Consider the following 18035-nt stretch of genomic DNA (forward strand, 5'->3'; position numbering starts at 1 on the left):
GGTAAGTGGACTTGATCTTGGCTGGATTTCTTGTTGATCTTCTGGGGGAGAAACCTGTTGTACTGATTCTCAAGTGACTTTGCCTGAGGCAGAATTGCACAGCCCTTACCAGGGGCCAGGCTAAGTAATCCACTCGGGTTCGCTTTTGGGAGTTTTGTTCCCTGAACGCTTTCCATAGAGTTCCGGCGGATGGGAATGAAAATGGCGGCCTCCCAATCTCCACGCCAGAGGAGCCCAGAGCTCCACTATCCTCAATCTAAACAATGAGTCCTGGGTGCATTTAAACTCATTGAAAGACACATATTTGTAATCCTTCTGAAGAAGGATACTTAAAGGAGCAAGTTTAATTGGGAACTAAAAATAAAGAAAAGGGGAAATGGTGCATATTCACTATTTTGCTCCTTCTACATTTCTCAATCTCATTACTCAGTAGAATCTAAATTCCATGACTGATAGGTGTCATGGGCTATGATGTGACAACCATTTAAAAAGCAGGTGACTCAGTGGGTTAAGCCTCTGCCTTCAACTCAGGTCATGATCTCGGGTTCCTGGGATTGAGACCCCATCCAGCTCTCTCCTCAGCAGGGAGCCTGCTTTCCCCTCTGCCTGCTGCTCTGACTACTTGTGATCTCTCTCTCTGTGTCAAATAAATAAATAAAATATTTTTAAAAATATAAAAGGCAGAAAAATTCACAAAAGAATTAAATAGAAAACTCAAGCATTACAATTAACATGCATTTTTGTTATTTTATTTAGTTTTGAGAAATTGTTACTATTGCATAAAGGAGAAGGCTGCAGGTGATAAACTCATTGGATTTTATGAACACAACATCTTTACTACGTGAATGCGGATCTGCTTGGTCTTGGCACCATAGACAAGTGGATTGAGAAAAGGGGGGACCAGCAAGTAAAGACTAGAAAAGAGAATGTGGATATAAGGGGGAACGTGAGCACCAAACCTATGTGTGAAGAAGGAGAAGAAGGCAAGGAAGTAGAGCTGGAGGAAGACACAGATATGGGCAATGCAGGTATTGAATGCTTTCCACCGAGCCTCCTTCTGGGGCAAACGAAAAACTGTAATAAATATTTGTATGTAAGACAAAGTGATGAATATCAGGTCAAATCCTGCAACAGCAAATGCCACAAACAAGCCATAGATTTTGTTGACCCGTACATTTTCTGCAGCCAGCTTCACAATGGCCATGTGTTCACAGTAGGAGTGGGAGATGATGGTTGTATGGTAAAACTGAAACCGACATTTAATCAGTACTAAAGATGGGGCTACCAGAATGGCAGCTCTAAATGTTACAACAGCCCCTATTTGGGTGACCAGCTGGTGGGTGAAGATGGCAGTATATCTTAGTGGATAACAGATGGCCACATAACGGTCCAGAGCCATGGCCAGGAGGATGCCTGACTCGATGCACTCAAAAATGTGGATGAACCCCATTTGAAGCAAGCAAGAATCAAAATAAATCTCTGGCACATGAAACCAGAAAATGCCAAGCATCTTGGGCACAATGCTTGTGCCAAGTACAATATCTGTAACTCCTAGCATGCCTAGGAAAATATACATGGGTTGATGGAGGCTACGCTCTGAAATGATGATGATCAGAAGCGTGGAATTTCCAATCAAAGCAAAGAGATACATGGCACAGAATGGAATCCCAATCCAGCACTGCACAGACTCTAGGCCTGGGATCCCTATTAGGGTCAACACAGAAGGCAGAAAGACTGTAATGTTGGAGATGGACATAATGGTTTTGGGTCTTCAGAACCAAATGAAAGGAGTATCTCTATCAATGGTATTCTTCTTCTCTACTCCCTTTTTTATCCAAAGTCGTCATAGTGAGTCTCTCTGATTCTGGCAAAAGTCTAAGGTCATATCATCCATTTCACCTGTATTATTGATGGAAAAAAGACTTGATCATTGATGCACATCACTGTTTTGAGGGAGGACATCCCCAAGCACTAGTCCACAAGAAGAGATTAGGTGTATGGCAGGTCAAATGCATTAGAACCACCAGATCATCTGAGTAAGGGAATCAAATGCTGGGCCTGTGGACACAATATGTCCTTCTGAACCTGTGGACAAAATAATAATGTTTGCTTATTCCGTTTGCAAATTGACCATTAATCATATTTTCATAAATCTCTCCCTATCCCAAATTGCAGGTAATCCTTAGGACTATTTTTTCCCCCACTGTCTGAGTCAGGAACTGTTAGTCTGTACAAGCAAATAGTCAAACTCTATGCAGTATAATGTTATCAAAGGCTCATATGAAAGAGAAGAGAGTTAGAAACAACTCCACCCAAGTGCATAATATACTGAGATATCTATATCTGTCTATATATTATACATCTACATATGAATGGATGTTCTTTCAAAAGAATATGAGGTAGAGCTTGAGAAAAGATTCAAATCCATGTAATTTTTACAATCTGGATCAAAGTTACATATTATTTTTTTAGAGATTACATCTTGCAATTTATTTATTTTTTTAAATAAATAAGCTTTATTTATTTAAAAAATAAATTTAATAAAATAAATTTATTTTTTAAAAGATTTTATTTATTTATTTGACAGACAGAGATCATAAGTAGGCAGAGAGGCAGGCAGAGAGAGAGGCTCTCAGCAGAGAGCCTCATACAGGCTCAATCACAGTGTCCTGAGATCATGACCTGAGCTGAAGGCAGAGGCTTAACCCACTGAGGTACCCAGGCACCCCTTCAATTTATTTTTAATCCCAATGTAATAGTCATAGTATTATATTAATTTCAATTGTCCAATATAGTGTTTCAACAATTCCATACATTACTCAGTGTTCATCAAAGTAAGTACTCTCATTTTTTTATTATTATGTTATGTTATGTTGGTCACCATACAGTACATCATTAGTTTTTGATGTAGTGTTCCATGATTCATTGTTTGTATATAACACCCAGTGCTCCATGCAATACATGCCCTCTTTAAAACCCATCACCGGGCTAGCCCATCCCCCACCTCCTCCCCTCTAAAACCCTCATTTTGTTACTTGGAGTCCATAGTCATAGCTTCCTATGGTTTGTTTCCCCTTCCAACTGCCTCCCCTTCATTTTCCCCATCCTTCTCCTAATGTTTTCCATGCCATGTTTTACATTACTAGTAAAACTGTATTTTATTTTGTCTCTATTACTAACATGGAATTCACTAAAATGAGTTGTATACTTAAAATAGCAGAAATTCTGTAATACCCATTTCAGAATAACTAGAAGCAAGAAATATCTAGGAGGCAAGGAAATCCTGAGCAAAAATGTAGAGGCAAGAGGACTCATTCTTGCTTACTAAAGAACATAAGCAAATGGGTAACTTAGCCAGAATAGAGGTTAGTTTCTAGGGTTTAAAGTGTTTTCATTTACAAATATCAAAAGATGGGTACATTTAGGCTTACTGATTCTCAATAATATTCATATCACTTAATGCTTTGACCATTATGGAGCTTAAGCATAAAAAATGAATAGAAAATAAAGGGGTGAAAGATAGGTTCCTTAGAAGGGAGTCCAATCTAGAAGAAGAAAAGGAACACAGAGGGCAGACTTTGGGACACCAGAAATGATTCAGGAAAAGGCTGTAGAGCCATTTAATCATAATTTGATCAGCACAGTTCACTGATGACTGAATTTTCAAAAGACTTGGGCTCTTAGTCCCCATATCAGAATTCTTCTAGAATAAAGATCGTTGTTTAAAAAATTGCATATCTAGAATCACGACATTCTCAAGTCATGTAATAGAAAAATATTTGTTGCCCTTCAAAAAAAACAGGGTTCAGTTATGTCATTCTTTCCAAGACTCTCCAACACAGTTGCTATATGTCAGCAAGTTCATGATCACTTAACCATATGCTGAATAGAGATCCTTCAGTAGCCGTCCCATTGTCTGACTTATTCAAGAGACAGGAGCTGCCATGGGAGCATTACATGACAGGTACGGATGGTGGGAAGGCAAGGGAGAGGATGTGAGTGAATACAGGGCAGGTGGAAAGGAGTGGTAATCACTGGAGAAGCTGGTTGGTAATCACTGGAGAAGCTGGTAGTGAAGCATTATGAGGTAAATCTGGGGATAGTGAGACTTCCTCACCCTTTGTTGTTGGGAACCTGTTCTGCTCTTACCCAACACCTGAAGACCACCATCAGTCTTCATAGCCCTATTCCTCATTGCTTACCTCTCATCCGTCTTTCTTCCTCCAGAGATTCTGGTCTCATTCCCTTGTTATCATGTGCTGGGCAGTGCCTCTTCTTCTGTCTCCACCCTAAGTAATAGCCCGTGTAAAAGTCATAAACTCTGATCCATTTGCTGCTCGGGCCATATCCAATATATGGACAACTCTGCAATAGCCTTTCCTGCTTTTCTTCTGTCCCTACAAAACAAATTTGACCCTATCCTTTTAGTCTTTCCAAGATCATGTTGGTGGATTCATCCTCCAACAAAACTCACAGCAAGGTCTGTATCATGCTGAGGCAGCCACATAAATTTATTGAGCTTGAATTGTAGAAGAAAACTATTGACTACCAATTAAAATATTCCCCAGTGAATGTGGAGGAGACAGTCTGAATATGATCTGAGGGATTTCCTCACCACTAGGCCAGTCCAGAAGTCTCCCAGCAGCTCAGAATGATACCCTTTTGGATCTATTCACAGCTAATGTCTCTGAAATAATTTCTATAACTTGCAGAATTGCACTAATCTTCTCTTTTCTTTTCCCCCACAGGGTAAATGTAGAGAAACTAATATACACAGGTTGTATTTTTATGAGTTCAGTTCCTTTTCTGCCATCCTCATTTGGAATAACTTCTAAAGAACACTTAGATGTGGGCATGTTCCTATGCCATGAATTCTATAAATGTCCTTAGGACCCTTTGTTCACTAAGGCACGTCTGGAAAGAAAAGTCTTATCCACAATAGCTCTTTATCACACATTTACTCTCCTTCTCTTGCAGTCTTAGTCCTGAGATTTTTATTCTATTGAAGCTATTTTTGTATATTTAATGTTATTCTCACAATGACCAATTATGATGTACATTTCCAAATCCTACCATACTAATTTTAGAATTATTTGTCCAGCTTTGTGGAAAAAAAAAAAAGTGGATTGTATTTTGTTAGGGATAACATTGATTGTGTAGATTGCTTTGGGTAGTATAGACATTTTAACAATATTTATATTTCCAATCCATGATCATGTAATGTTTTTCCATTTCTTTGTCTTCCTCAATTCTTTCATAATTGTTCTGTAGTTTTTAGAGTATAGATCCTTTACTCCTTTGGTTAGGTTTATTCCTAGGTATCTTATGGTTTGGGGTGCAGTTGTAAATGGGGTTGGTTCTTTCATTTTTCTTTTTTCCGTCTCATTGTTAATGTATGAAATGAAACTGATATCTGTGTATTGATTTCATATCCTGCCATGTTGTTGAATTCCTGTATGAGTTTTAGCAATTTTGGGGTGGAGTCTTTTGGGTTTTTCACATAAAGTATCCTGTCATCTGAGAAGAATGAGCATTTAACTTTTTATTTAATTTATTTTTTATTTATTTTTAGCATAACAGTATTCATTGTTTTTGTACCACACCCAGTGCTCCATGCAATCCGTGCCCTCTCTAATACCTACCACCTGGTTCCCCCAGTCTCCCACCCCCCACCACTTCAAACCCCTCAGATTGTTTTTCAGAGTCCATAGTCTCTCATGGTTCACCTCCCCTTCCAATTTCCCTCAACTCCCTTCTCTCCATCTCCCCTTGTCCTTCACACTATTTGTTATGCTCCACAAATAAGTGAAACCATATGATAATTGATTCTCTCTGCTTGACTTATTTCATTCAGCATAATCTCTTCCAGTCCCATCCATGCTGATACAAAAGTTGGGCATTCATCCTTTCTGATGGAGGCATAATACTCCATAGTGTATATGGACCACATCTTCCTTATCCATTTGTCCGTTGAAGGGCATCTTGGTTCCTTCTACAGTTTGGCAACTGTGGCCACTGCTGCTATAAACATTGGGGTACAGATGGCCCTTCTTTATAATTTGATTTTTTTTAATCTTTTTTTGTGGTCTGATTGCTGAGGCAAGGTTTCTAGAACACAACGGTGGTGACAGTTGGCACTCCATCCAGTTCCTGGCTTTAGGGGAAAGGTCTTAGTTTTTGCCCACTCAGAATGATGTTTGCTGTGGGACTTCCATAAATGGTTTTTATGATATTGGAGTGTGTTCCTTCTATCGAGGTAGGTGGAACTGGAGGGTATATGATGAGCAAAATAACTCAATCAATGAAAGACAAGTATCATATGTTTTCCCTCTATGTAGAATATAAGAAACAACAGAGATGATCATAGGGAAAAGGAGGGAAAATGGAATGGGAAGTCATCAGAAAGGGAAGAAACCAGGGGAGACTCTTAATCATAGGAAATAAACTGTGGGTTGTTAGAGGGGAGTAGGGTTAGAGGATGGGGTAACTTGGTGATGGGCATTGAGGAGGGCATGTGATATGATGAGCACTTCTTGTTATATACAACTGATTAATTATTGAATGGCACACCTGATCAATGATGTTCTATAAGTGGGCTAATTGAATTTAATAAAATTAATTAATTAGTTAATTAGTTAGTTAATTCTACCATGCAGAATCCTGAGCTAGTTGTTGACCATCTGGTGAAATTTCTCTCTATTCCTCCTTTTTATACCTTTCTTCCTCTTTTTTTCCACTCTTCCCTCAGAATGCAGGTATTTTATGCCTCATAGATGTGGAGAAATCATGTCATCTGCAAGGAAAAAGAAGATAAATATGCTTTCAAATGTTTAGGAATATAGGAAGAATTCATATGTCTTTATCATTAGAACAAATGAATTCTAAGAAATACTTATGCACATGGTACCTTTCTCCTTGACATGATTCGCCTGGTTTCTAGACTTTCTCTGCTAACTTAAGAGGGATTTGAGGTAATAGAGATGCTGGCAAATTTAGGATGAATCCTTTCAGTAGGATGGAGGAGGCATTCACAATAGATATTGGGGAGAAGAGATAGAGATAAAAAGAGGACCTTCGATGCTCTTTCTAGAATTTTGTCTGTGAAGGAGACAGATACAATGGTACAGATTCATGTTGAATAGAATTAATTCAGAGGTCAGATTGGCACATATTAGCCAATCATTAGCCAAGTTTGGAGTCACCAAGGAATAGTTTAAACTAGCTTATCATTTTGTTTCCCTCCTCTTCTTCTACTGATTTTATTTAAATTTTGTTGTCCTCCAATCTTCTATCCTGAGTCCCTTAAACTATACATTATTGCTGGGAATAGTATCTTCTCAAAATAACTGGGGTATTAATTTTATTATGCCAACTCTTATAACAATATTTTCAGCACATATCCTAACTCTGTTCCTGATTTGGCATGTCATACTCTAAATTTCTGTTCATGTTGAACTTACTTTGAATGATGGTTATGACCTTTCTATTGCTTTAGAATGGATAAACACCTGTTTTCCACTTTGTTGTAATATCATGAAATACTTTCACAAATAGATCAATAACTATATGTTTTCCTTTTTTTCTGAGTTTTTGGGTTTTGGGGGGTAAGTTAATGAATCATCTTTAAAGGATCATCATTCAAATTTTTTCTCAGAAAAATTGATATGTATTCATTATGAAGCATATGCCAATCTGGCAATGTTTTTTATAGAAAATTGACTTAGTAGTAATTGATTTAGTAGTAAAACCAATTACCTCAGTTCCCTGTCCATCTTTGATTTTAAGAAGGCTACAGCCATGAAGGGACTCATATTGCCAAGTCACTGATAAATCATATGTAATAGAGTTAAGAAATTTATGTCTACCTATGAGGCCAATTGATTCCCAAAAACAATATCAAGGATGTTCAATAGAGAAAACATAGTCTTCTCTACAAATAATGCTGAAACAACTGTACATCCTGGCTAGGTTCAATTAGGTGTGCTGGGTTCTTTAGTGTATCTGTTCCTAAAAATTACCATCATCAAAATAAAATTTACATTTTAATGCCAAATACATCCTATAGCATATTTCATTTACCATCAACCCAATAAATATGGTACTAAAATAATTCCATTTACCAGTCGAAAACCAATAGTTACACAAGATAGCTTTATACAGTTAGTGTGGGACAAGCAAACAAGAATTTCTAATATCACAGGGATTTTTTAACTCCTAAAATAGATTAATTTGCTGAAATCCAAGTGACTACATCATATATTATAATCCAAGGTAATTATTCAAGATTTCAAGGATCTAGGAAATACCCTTTCATTTCAATTTCATTATATATATATATATATATATATATATAGTGAATATACATATAATAAATATATATGCATATATATAAACAAGGAAACACATATATGTATATATATGCATACATATAAAAACGCAAACATATATATGTATATATACATATAGGAAAAAAGACTAACCCTGGAAAGTTCACAAATGTTCAAAGTACAGCTTCTGAGTTCATGTTTTGCTTTCTTCAAGTGTAAATAAAGTCAGATTTCATATTCTCATAGCATGTGTTAGGCCTTGAGGAAGGAGAGATTGTAAAAGTATTTTCTTGAATGAAGAACTTAATCTGAAGACAAGCTTATGAAAATTATATTTGGTATGATTATAGAATTTTTATCTAAGATTATGCATCAGGATTCTACATAATGTTTTACTGCCTTTATCTGTGGCCTGGATATGGCATTTTTAATCTTTTACTCCCTCTCTCAGTGAAGACTCTGTTAAAGGGAGGGTCATTGATGATTTTGGCCAAAAGTTGTCAATATGTAGGGAAGAAAGGATTAACTCTTAAGGTGTCTACATTGTCTCAGATGGGTCAATATAATTTATTATTTGTTTCAATTCACTATCACCCATTCATACAATAAACATATACTCTGTGCCTATTCCATTGAGTAGACATTTTATCAGTGAATGAGAAAACCTCATTTTAGAACTCACATTTTAATTGAAGAAAAAGGAGAAGATAATTAGTTTATTAGCTTCATGCTACTGGCACAAGTGTTTCCTGATTGCAGTAGGAGTATTTCATATTTCAGCAAAATTTCAATGGTCTCTACAAAAGCTATGCAAATCGCCATTTCCACTTCCCAGCTCTATCCAAGAAAGTTCCATTTCGGTTGAATCCTAAAATGTATTTCTCTTTACACAGGGTTCTCTTATGATTGCTTAAGAAGAAGTTACAATAATAGCATGTCTAGGAGAATTCAGAATATCACTATTTTTTCAAAGTCTTTAAGTACTTTAGGGAAATGCATTGGTAACTTTGGCATTTACTGTCCTTTTATGTGTGCTGAGGATTATTTATGGATTTCATTTATTCCTATTACCCATCAAATTATATGTGTGTATGTGGGTGAGTGTGTGTGTTTTATTGAGAAATATCCAACATTAGGCATTAATCTTCTTTTTAACAACATGTGGTGATGCAGGAGTAAAGGAGAATTACTCGGTCTTGAATCTGTTTGGTCTTGACCCTGTAAATGATGGGGTTTAGCATAGGGGACACCACCATTTAGAAGTTGGCTACTAGGATGTGGACATGATGAGGGATGGTTTACTCCCCAAAACAAAGGGCAAAAAAAGAGAAAAGAATGCTGGGGCATAGAACATAACACAGATAGCATATAACACAGATGTGGGAAGCACATGTGTTTAGGGCAACCCAGGAAGGTATCTGAAACACTGTGTAAAGGATCATGGTGTAAGACATAATGATGAACACAGTGTCCAGTCCTGTAGACAGCAGGGCCACAGTCAGCCCATAGATGATGTTGACCCTGATATTGTCTCATGCCAATCTGGCAATGCTTATGTGCTCACAGTAGAAATGGGGAATGATGTTTCTCCCACAATACCTAAGTCTGTGTACCAAGAGGGTGAATGGAAGGCAGATGATGAAGCTCCTGACCATAGCTGCTATGCCAATCTTCCCAATGACTGAAGAGGTTAAGATTGTGGTATATCTCAGGGGGTGACAGATAGCCACATAGCGGTCAAATACCATGGCCAGGAGAATACCAGATTCTGCCACAAAGATGAAATATATGAAGAACATCTGGGACACACACAATCAAAGGATATATCCATGGACTGGAACCAGAAGATGGCCAGCATCTTTGGGGCTTGTGGTGTGGAGAGCAGCACATCTGCTGAGGCCAGCATGGAAAGGTAGATATACATGGGCTCATGGAGACTGCACTCAGTCACAATCACAAAGATCAAGAATAAATTGCCTACAACAGCCAAAACGTACATGGAACAAATAATGATGGATATCCGGGTGTGAAAATCTTTCAGTCCTGAAATTCCAATCAGGACATACCACATATCCTGGGGACCGCTGTGATTATAAGGGGATGGAGGCATCTGTGGCATCATATTCAGACCTCGTGCCTTGATCAAAAACCACAGAGTTGAGTCAAGATGGAGGAACACCCCATTAGGCTGAATGATGTCTTATCAAATGGGTTTTTTTGCCCAAATATATTCTTCTCTGTGGAAAGACAGCAAGATGTATTATTTAGCCTACAACTGAAATCTGACTCTTCCCATGGAAGAATTAAAATATATCTTGAAAAAAATAGCATTTGCTAAGTGCTTACTATGTCTAATGGTACTTTCCAAATATGGCTCATTAAATCTTCACAACAGACTGTTGAAAAGACGTTTATAATAATCCTTCACATAAATTCTATTATTATTCCTATAGATGAAAAATTTCCCACAGACTTTCAGTTTTTTGACCTTGGTCCCACTGGATTCAGTGTTAGCACAAATTCGAAAGCTCTGATCTCAGCCACCAACCAAAACTGCCTATAGAAATTACACTAGATACAAAAACATGTCATCAAAATTTTCACTGATGATATCCCTGAGTAAAATAGACACATGTGAAGTTGATCTCATTCCTTAAGAGAGAAGGAGGGAATGAGGTTTTACCAAAACAGATTCCAGGCAGTATATACACATAGGTCCTCTTCTTCATTGATTGACCACTAAAGTGATGCTAAGGCCTACGCTGGGGATTGAGGATCTTCAGGTGAATTCACCGATTCTGGTCTGTGAATCAACATGTTTCTTAAACTTATACAATGGACATTAAAAACCTAAACTATATGCAGTGCCAAATTCAGTTAGATTCTTAAATGGATATGGCCTGCATGTGGTAAGGAAAAATATTCTCTCCTTTTTGGGTCACTGACTTAAAATTAAACACCATATTTATTATTTCAAAATACCTCCAGAGCAGCAAATATTAATGTTTCACATTATGAGATAGAGGTCCACCGTCTTTCAAAAAATGGGAGGGAGGTTCATTTACTGGTTATTCTTTTCCTGTCGTTACAAAGGAATGTAGATAAATGCAGGAGAGAAGCTGAGTGGAAAGCAGGCTCGGAGATGGAACATTGGAGTGGGATGTGTTATGAGGACGGTATACATATAAGTAGGCACATGTAAACAAGGATAGAGACATGGATGCAAACAAATGGACAAGTGGCTTCTATCCTCTCCTAATCCCTATGCTCAAGTAAAAGCAAGTTGACTGCATTTGCTGAAGAGGAACATAGACTTAAGGGATATTTGCCTTTTCATACCTTATTTCCACTGGAGTCACTATCATTTTACATTGTATACATTTATTTTTTATTAAGTGGTCAATATTCTGGCACTTCATGTCATAGAATTGAAATGTGTGGATGCCATTTATTTCTTTTCTTTTTTTTTAATTGGAGCATAATTTATATACACTGTTCCATTAGTTTCACACATAACACACACCATGATTGGACACGTCTCTATGTTCTATTACACTGGCCATAGGATACTTCTCACAGGCCACCAGGCAATGCCATTACAATACTACTGACTATATTCCCTATGCTTGCCTTTTATTCCTGTGATTTACTAATTCCACTTTGGGAGCTTCTATATCCCACTGCCCTTCATCCATTATACCCATCTCTGTCCCCCTGCCCCACTGAAAGCCATTAGTTTGTTCTCAATAGTCAATTGGACCTTGTGTTTTGATAGAGGTTAGAATGTATAATACGTAAATCATCACCCCATCAGGCCTTTCCTTAAGGTGATATGTGATTCTTTGAAAATACTGTAAGATAATGTTGAGGTGCTTAAGTGTCTCTATCTCCTTTGATTACATATATCAATAGTTTAACTATTTCACGTAGAGCTAAAATTAATCCTTGAAAATTTATTTGAAATGGGATACCTGGGTTCATAGCAGGAAAGAAAAGATTAATGTGGGAGTGTGCCTAGCCCAGACCTATGCCAGAGCCACGTATGTGAGTCAAGTGAAGCTATGGGGAGGGGATGTGTAGTGTGTGGGGCTTCATAAGGACATCAGAGATGGGGGAGAGGAGAGTCTAAGTGTTGAAAGAAATTCAGAAATAGAGGTCAAAGAGAAACAAAACAAATTTTGCAGATATTCTTCTGATCTTTTGGGACACCAGTGATCTGGTTTATCTTATTTGGTTTTGTTTGGACAAAGCATTATCACCTGCAGCTACCAAACTTACAGCTCTGGGGCTCCCTGAAGCATTTCTTCACAATACTCCTACTGGCCTATTCTGACTGAATCAGGAATGCATGCATGGAGGCAGTGTGTGGTGACAGGGACAATGTAACTCGGGCACTTAGATTGGATTTAAATACTGGCTGAGTCAAATTCTCAAAACATTACCACTAAAAATGCCCTAATTCAAAGGTTAGTCTTCCAACTTAAAATACGTAAAATAAATATTTTATTTTAAAAAGACTGGTTTAGAGTAACCACAAAGACCAAGACTTACTGCCTCACACCAGACACACAATTCCCACTGTAATTTTCACCTCTAATCTGTTATGTTAGTTTTATAAGCTATAGGCAGTTCAGCACAGGGAATGTAATAGGCCTAGAAAAGGAGTTTTATTCTTGCCCAAGCACTAGTGTAACATCATTGTTGTTATACATTGTTATATATTATGTTATACATAATGTTATACATTGTTGTATAGGGAGCCTCAACTTCTTACTCTGTGCTAAGCTCAGCACCTGCTATATGGTGAATATGTGAATATCCAGTGAACTCTTTGGAAAAAGGCATGCACTGGTTTGTGTATAGACACATATACATGGTCCTTTTTTTTTCAATTTATTTATTTTCAGAAAAACAGTATTCATTATTTTTTCACCACACCCAGTGCTCCATGCAATCCGTGCCCTCTCTAATACCTACCACCTGGTACCCCAACTTCCCACAGCCCCTCCACTTCAAACCCCTCAGATTGTTTTTCAGAGTCCATAGTCTCTCATGATTCACCTCCCCTTCCAATTTACCCCAACTCCCTTCTCCTCTATAACACCCCTTGTCCTTCATGATATTTGTTATGCTTCACAAATAAGTGAAACCATATGATAATTGACTCTCTCTGCTTGACTTATTTCACTCAGCATAATCTCTTCCAGTCCCATCCATGTTGCTACAAAAGTTGGGTATTCATCCTTTCTGATGGAGGCATAATACTCCATAGTGTATATGGACCACATCTTCCTTATCCATTCGTCCATTGAAGGGCATCTTGGTTCTTTCCATAGTTTGGCGACCGTGGTCATTGCTGCTATAAACATTGGGGTACAGATGGCCCTTCTTTTCACATCTGTATCTTTGGGGTAAATACCCAGGAGTGCAATTGCAGAATCATAACTATTAGGCTTGCTTATCTCCTGAGCCCTATCCTATTACTGGGCCTTACTACAAATCCATTGCATGTATGTATGCCCAACATTCAGAGCCACATATCAAAAATAAACAATCAGTGCATAAACACATTCAGAAAGAAAAATATATACTTGTGCTTTTTGCAGACAATCTATTTAGGAAGAGAGCCCAAAGAGTCACTACAATTGACCAGGAAGTCCAGTCACAGCCATACACAGTACCTCCAAAGTCGGCTTAAGTTCTAGGAATACTGAGCAGCTTCTGTGGTTTCCTAAGATTTTTTCCTCTCCTTTCCTTTTTTTTTTTTTTAATTTCTTGTGTCTTTTTCTACATGTCCTTGCTGAGCAAAAATCAAAAGAAGAAGAAGAAGAAGAAGAAGAAGAAGAAGAAGAAGAAGAAGAAGAAGAAGAAGAAGAAGAAGAAGAAGAAGAAGAAGGAGAAGAAGAAGAAGGAGAAGAAGGAGGAGGAGAAGAAGGAGAAGGAGAATAAGGAGAAGAAGAAGAAGAAGGAGAAGAAGAAGAAGAAGAAGAAGAAGAAGAAAGAAGAAGAAGAAAGAAGAAGAAGAAGAAGAAGAAGAAGAAGAAGAAGAAGAAGAAGAAGAAGAAGAAGAAGAAGAAGAAGAAGAAGAAGAAGAAGAAGAAGAAGAAATTGTTGATGGGGAGTAAGGAGTGCAGGTCTCCTGATGAGTACAGGGTAATATATGGAAGTGTTGAATCACTACAATGCACACCTGAAACTAACATACATATCACTGAAATTAAAATAAAAAATTAGAAAGTAATCAGAATCCCTAAATAAATAAAAATAAAGATAATAAAAATGACTCTACAGAGTGCTGCTTTCAGTTGAATTTCAGTGCTTTACTCCCTTTGCTAAACCACATTCCATTGGTACCTCTATTGCTTCTCTGTGATTCCCTCTCTCTCTCTCATTCTTTCTCCTCAAAATATAAAACCATTATGTCTAGAAACTCAAAAATGTAAACACTGTATCAAATTTCCCATTATGTCTCTGTTCTTTACTATCACATTTATAATATTGTAGGTTTTTTTTTAAATAATACTTGAAGAATGAATAAGGAAGTAAACGGTGAAGATGCAGAAAAAGTGGTGATGGGTAACATGGAACACTGGATTTATCATGATTTTTTATGTCTTAATGCCCTAAAAGGCACCAGAAATGTTGAAAATTGAAGACTATGTCTTCTCATATAAATATTCATGGGTTTTTGTTTGTTTGTTTTCAATTGTTTGTAGAGAAATTTAAAAAAAAGTCTTCCTCTCATTTTTTAAAGATAATTGGGATGATCCAGAAAGAACAGAATTGACAACTTGTTATCAGTGAGTACCTGGACAATCTAACCAATGAGTCTTAGGTGCATTTCAATTCATTGAGAGACGCATATTTGCTAATCCTTTTGGAGAAGGATACCTAAATGAGAAAGTTTAATCAGGCACTAAAATTTAAGAAAAAAGAATATATGTTCACTATTTGGGTCTTTCTACATTTCTCATTCTCATTACGCAGTACTATCTAAATCCCATGACTGATTGGTCATGGGCTATGATGGGGCAACCATTTAAAATGCGGGAAAATTTCACAAGAGAATTAAATAGAAAATGCAAGCATCACAATTAGCATCCATTTTTGTTGTTTTATTTAGTTTTGAGAGATTGCTACTATTGCATAAAAGAGAAGGCTGTAGGTGATAATCACACTGGATTTTATGAACACAACATCTTTACTACGTGAATGCGGATCTGCTTGGTCTTGGCACCATAGACAAGTGGATTGAGAAAAGGGGGGACCAACAGGTAGAGGCTAGAAAAGAGGATATGAATATAAGGGGGAATATGAGCACCGAACCTATGTGTGAAGAAGGAGAAGAAGGCAAGGAGGTAGAACTGGAGGAAGACACAGATATGGGCGATGCAGGTATTGAATGCTTTCCACCGAGCCTCCTTCTGGGGCAAACGAAAAACTGTGAAAAAGATCTGTATGTAGGACAAAGTGATGAATATCATGTCAAATCCTGCAACAGCAAATGCCACAAACAAGCCATAGATTTTGTTGACCCGCACATTTTCTGCAGCCAGCTTCACAATGGCCATGTGTTCACAGTAGGAGTGGGAGATGATGGTTGTATGGTAAAACTGAAACCGACATTTAATCAGTACTAAAGATGGGGCTACCAGAATGGCAGCTCTAAATGTTACGACTGCCCCTATTTGGGTGACCAGCTGGTGGGTGAAGATGGCAGTATATCTTAGTGGATAACAGATGGCCACATAACGGTCCAGAGCCATGGCCAGGAGGATGCCTGACTCGATGCACTGAAATGTGTGGATGAACCCCATTTGAAGCAAGCAGGAATCAAAATAAATCTCTGGTATATGTAGCCAGAAAATGCCAAGCATCTTGGGCACAATGCTTGTGCCAAGTACAATATCTGTGACTCCTAGCATGCCTAGGAAAATATACATGGGTTTATGGAGGCTACGCTCTGAAATGATGATGAGCAGAAGCACAGAATTTCCAATCAAAGCAAAGAAATACATAACACAGAAAGGAATTCCGATCCAGCACTGCACAGACTCTAGGCCTGGGATCCCTATTAGGGTCAACACAGAAGGCAGGAAGACTGTAATGCTGGAGTTGGACATAATGTCTTTGTGTCTCCAGAACCAAATGAAAGAAGTATTTCAGTCAGTGGTTTTCTTCCTCTCTATTCCATTTTTATCGAAAATCATCATAGTGAGCTTCTCTGATTCTGGCCGAAGTCTAAGGTCATATCATCCATTTCACCTATATTGTTAATGGAAAAAAGACTGACCCTTTGACGCACATCACTGTTTTGAGGGAGGACATCCCCAAGCACTAGTCCACAAGAAGAGATTAGGTGTATGGCAGGTGAAATGCATTAGAATCACCAGATCATCTGAGTAAGGAAATCAACTGCTGACCTTTCTACATGTCCTTCTGGACCTGTGGACAAAATAATGATGTTTATTTTGTATGCAAATTGTACATTAGCCAGATTCTCATAAATTTCTCCTTATCCCAAATTGCAGGTAATCCTTAGGACTCTATTATTTTCCCCACTGTCTCTGAGTCAGGAACTGTTAGCCTGTACAAGCAAATAGTCAACTCTATACAGTATATTGTTATCAAGAGAAGAGAGATAGAAACAACTCACCCAAGAGCATAATATACCTAAGTATCTGTATCTGTCTATACATTATATATTTATGTATGAATGGATGTCCTTTCAAAATGATGTGAGGTAGAGCTTAAGAAAAGATTCAATTCCATGTAATTTTTACAATCTGGATCAAAGTTCCATGTTATTTCTTTTTAGAGACAACATTTTTTCCATTTATTTTTAACTCCAATATAATAGGCATAGTGTTGTATTAGTTTCAGTTTTCCAATATAGTGATTCAACAATTCCATACATTGCTCGATGTTCATCAGAGTAAATGTACCGTTTTTTTAAAAGGTTTTATTTATTTATTTGACAGTAGATGGATAGGCAGGCAGAGAGAGAGAGAGAGAGAGAGGGAAGCAGGCTCCTTGCTGAGCAGAGAGCCCAATCCGGGACTCGATCCCAGGACCCCGAGATCATGACCCAAGCCAAAGGCAGCGGCTTAACCAACTGAGCCACCCAGGCGCCCCCCGTTTTTTTTTCTATTATATTATGTTATGTTAGTCACCATACAGTACGTCATTAGTTTTTGATGTAGTGTTCCATGATTCACTGTTTGTGTATAACATTCAGTGCTCCATGCAATACGTGCCCTCCTTAATACCCATCACCAGGCTAAACATTTGTCCCACTCCCTCACCTCTAAAAGCCTCAGTCTGTTTCTTAGAGTCCATGGTCTCTACAGTTTTTTGCCTCCCCTAATTCCCTCCCCCCTTCATTTTTCCCATCCTTCTCCTATTATCATCCATGCTATTTTTTACATTAATAGTAAAACTGTATTTCATTTAGTCTCTATTACTAACATGGAATTCACTAAAATGAGTTGTATACTTAAAACAGCAGAAATTCTGTAATAGCCATTTCAGAATAACTAGAGGCAAGAAATATCTAGGAGGCAAGGAAATCCCGAGCAACAATGTAGAGGCAAAGGAACTCATTCTTCCTTACTAAAGGACATAGATAAATGGGTGACGTAGCGAGAATAGAGGTTAGTTTCTAGGGTTTCATGATTTTTGATTAACCGATAGCAAAAGATGGGTACA

General features: G+C 37.7%; 2 protein-coding genes and 1 pseudogene across 3 annotated transcripts; all 3 read right to left on the bottom strand.

Moving 5' to 3' along the window:
• Positions 1-817: 817 nt before the first annotated feature.
• On the bottom strand, positions 818-1756 carry LOC309840183 (olfactory receptor 52A1-like; the record flags this gene model as incomplete). The annotated part of the gene is made up of 1 exon (XM_082682257.1): positions 818-1756. One exon carries the CDS (start codon positions 1754-1756, stop codon positions 818-820), a length of 939 nt encoding a protein of 312 aa, XP_082538383.1.
• Positions 1757-9478: 7722 nt separating this feature from the next.
• Positions 9479-10437, bottom strand: LOC309840119 (olfactory receptor 52Z1P-like; annotated as a pseudogene). The gene has a single exon. The product of its transcript is annotated as an olfactory receptor 52Z1P-like (transcript).
• Positions 10438-15511: 5074 nt separating this feature from the next.
• LOC309840197 (olfactory receptor 52A1-like) lies at positions 15512-16450 on the bottom strand (the record flags this gene model as incomplete). The annotated part of the gene is made up of 1 exon (XM_082682270.1): positions 15512-16450. The coding sequence occupies one exon, from the start codon at positions 16448-16450 to the stop codon at positions 15512-15514; it is 939 nt and encodes a 312-aa protein (XP_082538396.1).
• Positions 16451-18035: the final 1585 nt, after the last annotated feature.

This window comes from Mustela nivalis, assembly GCF_964662115.1.
Source record: "Mustela nivalis genome assembly, chromosome: 9".
Classification (NCBI taxonomy): domain Eukaryota; kingdom Metazoa; phylum Chordata; class Mammalia; order Carnivora; family Mustelidae; genus Mustela; species Mustela nivalis.